General features: G+C 50.1%; 1 protein-coding gene and 1 non-coding gene across 3 annotated transcripts in view; both read left to right on the forward strand.

Annotated features, from left to right (window-relative positions):
• Nucleotides 1-9113, forward strand: part of LTBP2 (latent transforming growth factor beta binding protein 2) — a 134825-nt gene extending 125712 nt beyond the window's left edge. For both annotated transcript variants that reach the window (XM_012742037.3, XM_076003865.1), the window contains 9 exons: nt 364-507; nt 1390-1581; nt 1702-1785; nt 2512-2640; nt 2960-3097; nt 3187-3354; nt 3615-3896; nt 5632-5781; nt 6193-9113. In XM_012742037.3, coding sequence (XP_012597491.2) covers nt 364-507; nt 1390-1581; nt 1702-1785; nt 2512-2640; nt 2960-3097; nt 3187-3354; nt 3615-3896; nt 5632-5781; nt 6193-6338 — 1433 coding nt within the window. In that variant the 3' untranslated portion in view covers nt 6339-9113. The remainder of the gene's footprint in view (nt 1-363; nt 508-1389; nt 1582-1701; nt 1786-2511; nt 2641-2959; nt 3098-3186; nt 3355-3614; nt 3897-5631; nt 5782-6192) is intronic.
• A 3980-nt stretch (nt 9114-13093) lies between these two features.
• Nucleotides 13094-13225, forward strand: LOC142871784 (small nucleolar RNA SNORA17). Its single transcript, XR_012919972.1, has one exon. It is a non-coding gene; the product is annotated as a small nucleolar RNA SNORA17 (small nucleolar RNA).
• The last annotated feature ends 395 nt before the right edge of the window (nt 13226-13620 follow it).

Below are 13620 nucleotides of genomic sequence, written 5' to 3' on the forward strand. Positions count from 1 at the left end.
GGGTTTCAAGGCCCCCTGCAGCGGGCACCCTGCGGGCTGGCGGGGGAGCAGGCCCTGCTCCACCAGCAGGGGAACAAGCACAGTAGGGAAGGCGCCACCTGCTCTAGAGCCCCTGGGGCCCCTGAGGCACGAGGTTTGGGGAACGTGTACAGAGGGGTACCCCTTCCTCTTTGTCACTTTTGTGACCCTTTTCTGCCACTCCTCTCCTTCTCTCTTCCTTCCCACATCCTGTCCATCTGTTCTTCCTTCCTGCTCATTCATACCCATCTCACTTCTTCCCCCACGGCCCAGCCTGTTTGTCTGGGGGGAATGGGCGGCATGGACCGCCTCTTCCCGCCCACGAGCCTGTCCTCATGCCCGCAGATGTGAACGAGTGTGAGCTCATGCTGGCGGTGTGCGGGGCCGCGCTCTGTGAGAACGTGGAGGGCTCCTTCCTGTGCCTCTGCGCCAGCGACCTTGAGGAATATGACGCACAGGAGGGGCGCTGCCGCCCACGGGGGGCTGGAGGTGAGGCCGGGAGACTGCAAGGACCTCCCTCCCCTCTTGTCATTGGCCATGAAGGCTCTTGGGCTTACAGGGCCTCTAGCCGCTGGGAGGGAGACTGGGCCGGGCCAGGGGCAGAGCAGGGGAGGCTGGGAATGGAGCGTGGAGGCCGAAGGTCTGCTCCAGGCCAGGCAATGTCCAGAAAGGCGGCAGGGCTGTGATGACCCTTGAGGAGGCTCTGGAACCCTGACACTGACTTAGGGTGGCCCCTAGGGACCTCAGATTGAGCCTTGGAGGGACCTTGAATCCATCCAATCCCTGGGAATCTTCTGGATGAGAGAGGACTTGAAGCTGAGCTAAACTGACCCCTCCACTTCCCACCCCACCCCAGAGCTGCTGGGTTCAGCCTCTCACCCAGGCTGGCCGAGGACTCAGGGGCCTGCACTGACCTGGAAAGGAGAGGACTGAGAACGAGGCGGGGTGGAAGGTGCTGGTAGATGTGAGGCAGAAGAATAGGTCAGAGGACTGCCATGTGGTGCACCAGGGACAGGTCATCCCACCGCCGGAGAGGAAGGCAAGTGGGATGCTGGGAAGAGCGTTAGAAACAGAATGATAGCACCAGAGGAACTGGGGCCAAATCCCTGCTTTGCTGCTTAACAGCAACGTGGCTGTGGCAAGGCGCCTAGCTTCTCTAAGCCCCGGCTTCCTCATCCATAAAAGGGAGATGATAATGATAATAATACCCACTTCATAGGGGTTAGAGCAGCACGTGAGGTGATACAGGTAATAGCATTTTGCATAATGTAAAGTGCTATATAAATATTAAATTTAAGAAAGAAATTCAAGGTCTGGGGTACCTCAGAGAGTCATGAAGGTATAACAGTATGGGGCATCTACCATGCACAGGTCAGAGTATCCCTGAGGCCCCGACAGGGGACCGCCCCCCAGAGCCCCTCCGCATGGAATGCTACTCCAGGCAGAACGGCCACCCACCCTGCTCCAGTGTCCTGGGCCGGAACACCACACAGGCTGAGTGCTGCTGCACCCAGGGCGCCAGCTGGGGAGATGCCTGTGACCTCTGCCCATCGGAGGACTCAGGTAAGGCCCCAAGGTCCCAGTTCCTCTTAGGGTCAGCTCTGCAGGGTGACACTGAGAGAAGGGGTGAGAGGAAAGGGGCAGAGCCTTTCCCTCTCTGAGCCCAGACACCTCTCTGCACAGTTGAATTCAGTGAGATCTGCCCTAGTGGCAAAGGCTACATCCCTGTGGAAGGAGCCTGGACATTTGGACAGACCATGTACACAGGTAACCTTCTTTTGTACCCTCCCTCCACACTCCGTCCACCTGCGTGGGGCCTGGCCTGGTCTTCCAGGAGGTCCCTTGAGGAGTCCTGCACCCAGCCCTGACCTCCCAGGTTGCTTCCATCTTCCCCGTCCCAAGGCTGACTCCCTGCAGAGTTTTAGCTGGAAGTTCTGACCCAAGCTCCTCTTGGAGTGTCCACATGACCCTGGCCTCAGTTTCCTTGCTCCCCCAAGGCCGCACCCTCCAGGAACAGGATGGCTTGATTAACCCCACCCCCAGCCATCTTTGGCACAGGAACAAAACAGAGAGTACTGCCCTAGAGGCCAGAGGCAGCTGCTTGTCTCCCTGGCCCCATGTATGAAGCCAGAAACTCTGGGGAACCCATATTCACACTGGGGTGGTCCAGGTACTGAGCCCCTCGGTGTCCTTGTGCTGAGAAGGAAATGATAGAAACAGAAGTAGCTTTCCTTGAGCGCTTGCTGTGTGCTGAGCACTATTTTGAGCACCTTACATGTATTAACACCTTTTAATCCTCATAACAACTGTATAAGGTTAAGTAGTATGTGGGAAACTGAGGCAAGGAGAACTTCAGCAACTTGCCCAAAGCCACCCAACTAGTAAATGGCAGAGCTGGGCTTCAAACCCAGTCTGGCTTTGGAGTCCCTGGTCTTGAGTACTGCCTCATGCTGCTTCTCACCTTCCCCTCACCTCAGCTCTGCCCTCCCGCAGATGCCGACGAGTGTGTGATGTTCGGGCCTGGGCTCTGCCCCAACGGCCAGTGCCTCAACACGGTGCCCGGCTACGTCTGCCTGTGCGATCCTGGCTACCACTACAATGCCTCCCGCAGGAAGTGTGAGGGTGAGGACACACTCGGGCCCTCCCCAGCCCCGGCCCGCAGCCCCGGCCGGCCAGTCCCATTCTCACTGGGAGTGCCCCTTCCAGGGAGGATGCCCGCTGCAGCAGGCAGGTCTGAGTTGGGAGCTCTGGCCTGTCAGGGATTGTCCCCAAGGACCTGTTGGAAAGATGTCCCAGGGAAGGGCCTCCCAGGCTGGGCTGGCTTGGGGAGGGAGAGGCAGGAGGCTACCTCTGCATCGTCAGTTACAGGAGAACCCCCTTCCCTGAGGGCAGTCAGTGGAGAGGTGGCCTTGGCACTGCCCCCCCTTTCCTGCCACCCCAGATCACGATGAGTGCCAGGACATGGTCTGTGAGAACGGTGAGTGTGTGAACACGGAGGGCTCCTTCCACTGCTTCTGCAGCCCCCCGCTCACGCTGGACCTCAGCCAGCAGCGCTGCGTGAACGGCACGGGCGGCACGGGTGAGTGGGCCTGGGTGCCGGGGCCGGGGGGGCGGGGGAGGGGGACCTGGGCTCGGGGGCTCACATGCCTCCATGCCCTGTGCCGCCAGAGGACCTCCCTGACCACGACATCCACATGGACGTCTGCTGGAAAAAAGTCACCAGTGACGTGTGCAGCCACCCCCTGCACAGCCACCGCACCACCTACACGGAATGCTGCTGCCAAGACGGCGAGGCCTGGAGCCAGCAGTGTGCGCTGTGCCCCCCCAGGAGCTCTGGTGAGGGGGAGCGAAGGGGAGACACCTGCAGGGCTGGGCCTGGCCCCTGGGAGGGGGACGCCCTCACCTTGGAAGGGGGGGAGCTGGAAAGAAGAGCAGGGCAGTCAGCAGCCGCCTTGTCTTCCATCCCTGTTGTCTGGGGACAAAGTAGTGCAGGGAGGCCTGGCGAGGGGAATGCTGTTGGGAACTCCCAGAGGGCGCTGGTTCCCTTTAGCCAGCTGGAGTTGTAGCCCACTCCCTCTCTCCGTCCTCCCTGACAGAGGTCTATGCTCAGCTGTGCAACGTGGCCCGGATCGAGGCAGAGCGGGAGGCCGGGGTCCACTTCCGGCCAGGCTATGAATATGGCCCTGGGCCCGACGACCTGCACTACAGCCTCTATGGCCCAGACGGGGCCCCCTTCTACAACTACCTGGGCCCTGAGGACACCGTCCCCGAGTCCCCCTTCCCCAACACGGCCAGCTACCCAGGGGACCACACACTGGTGCTTGAGTCTCCCTTGCAGCCCTCAGAACTCCAGCCCCACTACGTGGCCAGCCACCCAGGTCTGTGTTGCTGCAAAAATGGGGACGAGGTGGGCACTGAGGCTGTTTCACTTCCATCTCCTCTGCCTGCCAGTCACTGGGCTGCAGGGTGAGGACAGGAAAGATGAACCAAGCCAGAAGTCCCTGCTCATGGGTCACTCCAGAGACAACTCCATATGCGGGGGTCAGAGCCTAACGACTCCCTGTGATGCACTGCGCAGGGACACAATGAGGCACAGCACGCTGTCACGAGCTTCCCTGTGGGAGTGGTGAGCGAGAGAGCGGGTTCCCTCCTGTCTGTTCCTCTCCCTCCACACCACTTATAGGACACAGAATAACCTGCTCCGAGGAGACCCAGCATTCAAACTTTGACCTGAAATAGGAATTACAGATTTCTAATGGCTTTAAAGGCCTGCTGTGGTGACTCAGTTTGTGAATGGTGACGGTTCCAGCACTCAGGGGGGATTCTAACGAGAAAGTGGGGCCTGGCACCTGTGCCATGGACACAGCGCCCCCAACAGGCACAGCCACCACAGCAGACTGATTAAACCCGTACTGCCACGGGGGATAGAGCCTTTTGCACAGGGTATAGAGCCTTTTGCACAGGGTGGAGGGGCGCCTAGAGAGAGAAGAGGGTTAGGCAGAGCTGGCAGAAGTTCTGCCTTGTGTTGAATACAGCCCCTCTGCTGCCAATCCCCCCGGAAAACATGATGTAAAGATTTAAACAAAATACCCCCCAACCATACCCTAGCCCCAGAACCATATGGAAACACCCGGCTGCTCAGGAGCTGGGAATGACGAAAGCGGTGAGTCCAAACCTCACTGGAGCCCTCATTTAAAGTGCTGTGTTGGGGCCAGGCGTGGTGGCTCACCCCTGTAATCCTAGCACTCTGGGAGGCCGAGGCAGGAGGACTGCTTGAACTCAGGAGTTCGAGACCAGCCTGAGCAAGAGCCAGACCCCATCTCTATTATAAGTAAAAATAAATTAGCCAAACAACTAAAAATAGAAAAAAATTAGCCGGGCATCGTGGCGCATGCCTGTAGTCCCAGCTACTCGGGAGGCTGAGGCAGAAGGATCACTCGAGCCCAGGAGTTTGAGGTTGCTGTGAGCTAGACTGACACCACGGCACTCTAGCCTGGGCAATAGAGTCAGACTCTGTCTCAAAAACAAAAATAAATAAAGTGCTCTCGGCCGGGCGCTGTGGCTCACGCCTGTAATCCTAGCTCTTGGGAGGCCGAGGCGGGCGGATTGCTCAAGGTCAGGAGTTCAAAACCAGCCTGAGCAAGAGCGAGACCCCGTCTCTACTATAAATAGAAAGAAATTAATTGGCCAACTGATATATATATATAAAAATTAGCCGGGCATGGTGGCGCATGCCTGTAGTCCCAGCTACCCGGGAGGCTGAGGCAGAAGGATCACTCGAGCCCAGGAGTTTGAGGTTGCTGTGAGCTAGGCTGATGCCACGGCACTCACTCTAGCCTGGGCAACAAAGCGAGACTCTGTCTCAAAAAATAAATAAATAAATAAATAAAGTGCTCTGCCATACTTCTCTCTCACCTCAAATGGCATACTTTTTTTTTAAGAATATTCCTTTTGTTCTAGCGTCTTCCTGCGAGAATTCTGTGACCCTCCCCACCCCATCCCTACAGTTCAATAGGGGCAACCCTTTGTGTTGGAGGTGAGGGTCCCAGCACTGGAGAGGTTGGGGTCCCGACACAGGCCTCAGCTTCCCTCTCGCTCTGACTCCCCCACCAGAGCCCCCGGCCGCCTTCGAAGGGCTGCAGGCGGAGGAGTGCGGCGTGCTGAACGGCTGTGAGAACGGCCGCTGCGTGCGCGTGCGGGAGGGCTACACCTGCGACTGCTTTGAGGGCTTCCAGCTGGACGCGGCCCACATGGCCTGCGTGGGTAAGTCTCAATCCTGCCGCAGCAGACTGGCCCGCTGCCCGCAGAGCGACGGACACAGGGTGGTTCAACAGTCCTCTGCTGCCCCCTAGTGCGGCCGTCTGCGTCAGGCTGGGGGTGAGGAGCTCCAAAGGAAGGTCTGATGCTGTGCTTAGAAAGCCCCTTCCATGGAGGCTCCGAGACAACAGAGAGGCAGGGACAAGAGAACACGGCCTTGGGCACAGTATGAGCTCACTGCCCTCTGCTTTGTGTCCTTGAGTTGCTTGGTTCTGGGAAGTGACTTCAGCCTCTGGCTGTCATACCTAGGATTCCACTGCAGGGCAGGGGTCACAGAACTTAGTGACCAATGGGCCAGAGGCCACAGGCCAAAGGTAACTTGGGATCCCTACAGCTCTCTCCTTCCCTCCCTCTTAGATGTGAATGAGTGTGAGGACCTGAATGGGCCTGCTGTGCTCTGTGCCCACGGTTACTGCGAGAACACAGAGGGCTCCTACCGCTGCCACTGCTCCCCAGGCTATGTGGCTGAAGCAGGACCCCCACACTGCACTGCCAAGAAGTAGCAGCAAGGGGTCAGTGTGGGCAGCTACCTGGAAATGGCCTCCAGCCACAGGCCGGGGCCTTGAGGATGCTTTCCTAGCTGGGAAGACACCATGACGACATCAGGCCAGAGGCTCAGCCTTGCCTGCCTTCATCTCGCCCAGCTTAGCCCCTGGCTGTGAGCTTCCATCACCGCCTCCATGCCCCTGCTTGGCTCAAATACCACCAATCGCTTTCATGCTTCAGCCACTGGCCAGGAGGCCCAGTCCACCACCTGTCCTGGCCGTGCTATGGGATGCTAACCAAAGGATGGCCCTCGCCCACCCGCTCGAGCTGTGCAAATGTGCAAGGCCCTGTGGCCTCACACTGCAGACACCCCCTTCCAGCCACGATCCACCTATCATCTTGATGATTCCACAACTGGGACAGAGGCTACATCTGCCCTGGGCAGGTCCTTCAGAATCTGTGGAGCAAGAAAGGGTTCAGGGGAGCTTGGAGACTGACCCCAATGCCCCCTCCCAAGAACCATTGCCACCACTCAGCCAGTCTGGTCTGGGCCCTGATTGTGCCCCATCTCCGTCCTGTAGCCGGTTCTCTGGCCCCAGGGAGTGGCAGAAGATCCCCTCACCCTTCACTCAGAGAGGCATGACTGGTAGTAGCTTGTTGAATGTAAGAGGCACAAATGAAGAGGAACAAAGAGCCTGAGAAAGCAGCAAGAGGGCAATTCGAAAAATACGTGGAGTTGATAAGAAAGGGGAAGCCAAGGCTTTATACAAGCCTAAAGAAAATATTAAGTAGCTTTTGGTAAATTAACATTCAAAATCCACCCAGTGGCAGCCCCTGTGCACCAGCAGCAAGGGATGCCACAAGATAGAACACCCATCTCCACAGAACATGATTGCATACATACTGCTTCTTACAGGAAACAGACCTCTTCTGGGCTCTCCTTTTGTAAGGACCAGTTTGATGTGCTAAAAATAAAAAGGTCTATTTTCTGGTGTAGTCTTGTTCAAAGGAAGCCAGATTTCCAATGTTGTTTGTCCCCTCTACTCAGAAGCCCCTGCCCTCCTTCCCTTCAGATAATGGATGGCAGGCATCCTCTGAGTTTACACGCAGAAACTCACTCCAGCCCAGGCTAGCTGGGAGTTCAGAACCATGATGGAATAAAGAAATGTACATCTGGGCTCTTCTGTTCTTGTTTTTATTTCAGATTAGACCAAATTTCTTTACCATGTTGCCTAAGTCTAAATATTAGAGATGAGGCTGTGCCTACCTCCTCCTGGTCAGTTCTGCTGATAGGCCGTGATTGGGTTCCAATGGGAAAAGGTTCTTTACTATGAAAAGACAAGGAAAGCTCTGACTTTGCATGTCTCTGATGAATGGCAATGTCAATGAACAAGCCTCCATGTGACTGGAGACATGGAAATGAATGCAACTTTCTTAATTTAATCTCTCCTGTCCTACCTGCTCCTCTGATTGTCAGCCATCATATAACTTATTGAATGCTTGCTTTGTGCCAGGCACTGTGTTGAGTATGGTACATAAATTTCACTTAATTATCCAATAATCCTATCTACCATTTTTATTCCCAATTTACAGGTGAAGAAATTAAGACACAGAAAGCTTGAATAATTTACTCTAGGTGACTATACTGGTTTTCAATAGACAAAAATAAATGGTTCTTAAGCATATGAAAATATTCTTTCATTCATAATAAAAGAAGTACAACTTAAAACCACTCTGAGATACTTTTTTAAATTGTCAGACTGGCAAAGATCAAAAAATTTGTTAAGATTCCTAGTTGGCAAGCATTGGGAGAAATAGGCACTCTCGTAATAGCTGATGGGAGTATACATTGGTACAACCTCTGAAGAGGACAATACAACAATGTCTTTCAAAATTATAAAAGCACTAGCTCTTAGATCCAGTAATTCCACTTCTAGGAATTTAATCTTCAGATATACTTACACCAAGGGCAAAATAACATATGTAAGAGGTTTTTTATTACAGCGTTATTTGTAATAGCAGATTAGAAATAGATTATAAACAATTTTTATGGGACCCTTACAAAAAAGTAGCTTTAAATGCCTTGATAAGAAAAATATCCAGAATAGACTGAGGGGAAAAGGGAGGTTGTGTAACAGCATGTGATATATGCTGCTATTTGTCTAAAGAAAGGGGAAAAAGAAGTGGTTATCTGCTAACCTCATCCTTGCCACACTGCCTTACATCCACCATTCAGAGAATATCTTACCATTCCCCAAACATACCCTGCAGGCACGGGACCTTCTTAAATACTATTCCCAGTGCTCCCCTAGCCCTTCCACCCTCACCTTCCTACCTGTCCTTCCAGAGATATTGCATACATACACACATATTTCCTTTATTAAAAACACAAATAGCACACAATGCATGCCATTCTACACTTTGCTTTTTTCACTTTATACCTGCAAATAAAGCTCCCTCATTCCCTTTTATAGCTGTATTCTATTCCACAGACTGGATAAACCATAATTTATTTAATCAGTCCCTCATTGACAGACATTTCCATTGTTTCCTATCTTTTGCTATTATAAATAATGCTGTCATAAATATTCTTGTGCACATGTTATTTCACATTATATTTATGGGAGTTTATCTGTGGGATAAATTCTTAGAAACAAGGGTAGTTTGTGGGAAGGGTGACAGGATGGATAGGTACAGGATTGGGAGATTTTTTGCTGTATCTTTTTGTATCTTTCTGAATTTTGTACCATATGTATTACCTACTCAAAAAAATAAAATATTTTTAAATACAGCTACTGGTCACAGACTGCTTATATGTTCCCTCTCTTTATATACTTATCTGACTATAATTCACAATTAAAGCCAGGTGATAATTATTTCAAAATTTCTTAAAGCCAATTTCTGTTAGGCAGCCCTATGGCATTTTTATGGAGAAAGAATGGCAAACAGGGATTTTTAAAGAGCAGTCACAAACATCAATGCTACATACCAAAGTAGAGGAGTTTCCTGCCTTTCAGACAAACATGCAGAAGTCAGTGCTAGGCCTTGCCCTAGGCCAGCTGCACATCAGCTGGGGGCCAGAGTTCAGGGAGAGCTATACCATCTGATCAGCCCACCTCGGTTATACAAGGTTGCTCCTGCCAATGTCAGCCCTGCACACTAATGCCTTATAACAAAAGACAAAAAGGGCTGAGTGAGGTGGCTCACCCTGTAATCCTAGCACTTTGGGAGGCCAAGGCGGAGGATCGCTTGAGGCCAGGAGTTTCAAGAACAAAAAACAAAAGAACAAGGCTCAATTCTCATAAGAAAGGTACAGAAAGAAGAGTATCTTCCTGGACACCTACTTCAGTAGTCCTTCCTAATCTCTTCTGAACTGGTTTTCTCCTCCTAATCCCTAGTAATCAGTCAATATTCCCACACAAAGAAACTAAGGGTGGGTGGGACACAGACAGCTCACACACCACTTGTCACTACCGTCCCATAACTGAAGTGAGATACCACAGTAAGATTTGGACATTGACCAACAGGCCCCCTTTTTGAATCAACAACATAAAGCTGATTCACAAAATAAAGCAGATTCGGGGATCACTTGACTTTGGTCCTTGTGCGACGCCCCAGGCAGTGGCATGAATAAAAAGTTAAATAGGCTGGGCGCGGTGGCTCACGCCTGTAATCCTAGCACTCTGGGAGGCCGAGGCGGGCGGATTGCTCGAGGTCAGGAGTTCGAAACCAGCCTGAGCAAGAGCAAGACCCATCTCTACTATAAATAGAAAGAAATTAATTGGCCAACTAATATATATATAGGAAAAAAAATTAGCCGGGCATGGTGGCACATGCCTGTAGTCCCAGCTACTTGGGAGGCTGAGGCAGCAGGATTGCTTGAGCCCAGGAGTTTGAGGTTGCTGTGAGCTAGGCTGATGCCACAGCACTCACTCTAGCCTGGGCAACAAAGCGAGACTCTGTCTCAAAAAAAAAAAAAAAGTTAAATAATGCCAGCCTGTAATAACTAAGACCTTGACAACCTTCCCTTGAAAGTAATGGGAAGATAAAAGATCTTCCAGTTAATGCTGGAAGAGTATAGTTTTCCTAAATGAATTTACACAGTGAGCAAAAGTTGTGAAAATGACGACTGGCTTTTATGGGCCATCAGGAAGAGGGTATCTGGTCAGAAAGGGCCTGCAGAAGATTTTAAAGCCACTTTACCATGCATTCTGTTTATTCCAAGCAAATTGCCGTGTTCCCTTGGGGCTATTACTCCCCCATGCCCTGCGTTCCTAAATCATCTCCTTCCAATGGAGACTTCTTGTTACCACTTCTGGTTTCCCCATGAAACTTTCTCAGTGTGAAGTTAAGTGACTTTCCCCAAATCCACCTTTTCTGAAACACAAAACTTCAATTCTCCCCTTAACAGTAAGTATACATACAGTCTTCTGCATGCTAAAGGACCCTGTTTCTGCCTAGTTGATCACTGCAATTTAATGATTTATTTATTTAGCAACTAAAATTATTCTGCTTGTGCTCGGCAGGAGTTTTTTTTTGTTTGTTTTTTTTTTTTTGAGACAGAGTCTTGCTTTGTTGCCCAGGCTAGAGTGAGTGCTGTGGCGTCAGCCTAGCTCACAGCAACCTCAAACTCCTGGGCTCGAGCGATCCTTCTGTCTCAGCCTCCCGAGTAGCTGGGACTACAGGCATGCGCCACCATGCCCGGCTAATTTTTTATATATATATCAGTTGGCCAATTAGTTTCTTTCTATTTATAGTAGAGACGAGGTCTCGCTCTTGCTCAGGCTGGTTTTGAACTCCTGACGTTGAGCAATCCGCCCGCCTCGGCCTCCCAGAGAGCTAGGATTACAGGCGTGAGCCACCGCGCCCGGCCTCGGCAGGAGTTTTAAAACCACCAAATCAATAAATAAGCCACAAAAATATTCTGGAAGAATAGATTCTAACATTTAAAATATAGCAAAATCTCTTTTTAAGGAGCGTGAAAGGCTTTAGGTAACCTGAACTGGAAATCTCATTAGGCCCAGGTATTTGCAGCAGCTTTTTTTTTGAGACAGAGTCTCACTCTGTTGCCCAGGCTACAGTGCCGTGGCATCAGCCTAGCTCACAGCAACCTTAAACTCCCGGGCTCAAAGTATCCTGTTGCTTCAGCCTCCCAAGTAGCTGGGACTATTGGCCTGTGCCACCATGCCTGGCTGATTTTTCTATTTTTAACTGTCTGGCTAATTTCTATTTTTAGTAGAGACAGGGTCTCGCTCTTGCTAAGGCTGGTCTCAAACTCCTGACCTAAAGCAATCCTCTTGCCTCAGCCTCCCAGAGTGCTAGGCTTACAGGCATGAGCCACCATGCCTGGCCTGGCAGCAACTTTGTCTTAGAAATGTGTGTACACACATGCTTCCATGGTGTGCTGCTTTCTGCCTCCTTCCATGGCAGCTGAGAAATTTGCTCAGGTTTCTGAATGTCCCCTTCTTTCTTCTAATCACATGATAGGTTTGTTTTCTCTAAATCCTAGGTTTTCCTACAGTGAAAATATAAGTAAGCTTCTCCCTCAGATACTTTCTGTTTCTAAACTATTTCCATTTTTTAATAGTAAATTCTCTTACTAAATGACCTTAATTCCAATCCAGTTCAGAAATGCAAATGCTTACTGTAACAAATTTGTAGGCTCCCAGGCAAAAGATACATTTAACCAATAATGGTGCAGAATCAACTTGACTGTGGCTTCCCCAACATTCGTATTAAATCATTTGTGGCTGGGCACAATGGCTCATGCCTGTAATCCTAGTACTTTGGAAGGCTGAGGTGGGAAGATCACTTGAGGCCAGGAGTTAGAGACCAGCCTGAGCAAAAGGAAGACCTGTCCCTACAAAAAACAGAAAAATTAGCCAGGCATGGGGGTGTATACCTGTAGTCCCAGCTACTCAGGAGGCTGAGGCAGAAGAATCGCTTGAGCCCAGGAGTTTGAGGTTGCTGTGAACTATGATGATGCCATGGCACTCTAGCCTGGGCAACAGAATGAGACCTTGTCTCAAAACAAAAACAAAAACAAAACAAAAAGACAAAAACAAAAAATAAATCATTTGTTGTGATAGTGGCAGATTTTTTTTCTTCTTTTAGTTGTCTGTCCATATAGTACTGGGATCCCAGCATTTCAAGCTCTGTAGCCTATTTAAGTGCCATACCTAAACAAGTACTTTAATCCACTGGAACTTGTGGTGGTTTAAAAAACTTCTGATGACCCTAAAGTAGGGTTGCCAGATTTAGCAAATAAAAATACAGGATGCCCAGTTAAATTTGAACTTCAGGTAAACAATGAGTAAGTTTTTTAGTAAACTATGTCCCAAATATTACATGAGACACACTATACTAAAAAGTATTTGTTGTTTATCTGAAATTTAAATTTAACTGAGTATCCTGCATTTCACTTAGTAAGTCAATCTTAGAGAAGGTCCCAAGTATCTATTATCTATACCAACAAAGGGACTGCTTGCTGCTATGCATGAAACCAGACACATTTTATGCCACAAGATAGGTGAAGCAACATATGCTAAAAAGATTCAGTCACTAAATTGTCACAGAATCTTGAAATGTTTGTATGAGTATGGAGTAAGTAGGCTATTTTCCAGATAATTCATATATCAATGAGAGTTTGGTCTAAGATTTCTGGGTAATGGGCTCTTGGTTTTATTACATATTGATCCATGAGTATGAGAATAACATGTATCTGCCCTTTCAAATGGGAAGTGGAGAATGGGCTGCATGGAAAATACAGATAACTTCTCCTAGAGGCATTGCAGATGTGGGTGCTGTGTCACATTTGTGTCATTAGGTGACAGAGAGAGGAGAGGCTATGTCTACATTCAGTGTTCTGACCCATGAATGTTTGAATGATTAATAGTCTGCCATAAAACAAAAACAAAAACAAAACAAACAAACAAACAAACAAAAAATAGGCCAGGCATGGTGGCTCACGCCCATAATCCTAGCACTCTGGGAGGCTGAGGCGGGCGAATCGCTCAAAGTCAAGAGTTCAAAACCAGCCTGAGCAAGAGTGAGACCCCCGTCTCTACTATAAACAGAAACAAATTAATTGGCCAACTAAAAAATATATAGAAAAAATTAGCCAGGCATGGTAGTGCATGCCTGTAGTCCCAGCTATTCGGGAGGCTGAGACAGAAGGATTGCTTGAACCCAGGAGTTGGAGGTTGCTGTGAGCTAGGCTGATGGCACAGCACTCACTCTAACCCGGGCAACAGAGTGAGACTCTGTCTCAAAAAAAAAAAAAAAAAAGTCTGACACAAG

The sequence above is a fragment of the Microcebus murinus genome, chromosome 6 (genome assembly GCF_040939455.1).
Source record: "Microcebus murinus isolate Inina chromosome 6, M.murinus_Inina_mat1.0, whole genome shotgun sequence".
NCBI classification, from domain to species: Eukaryota; Metazoa; Chordata; class Mammalia; order Primates; family Cheirogaleidae; genus Microcebus; species Microcebus murinus.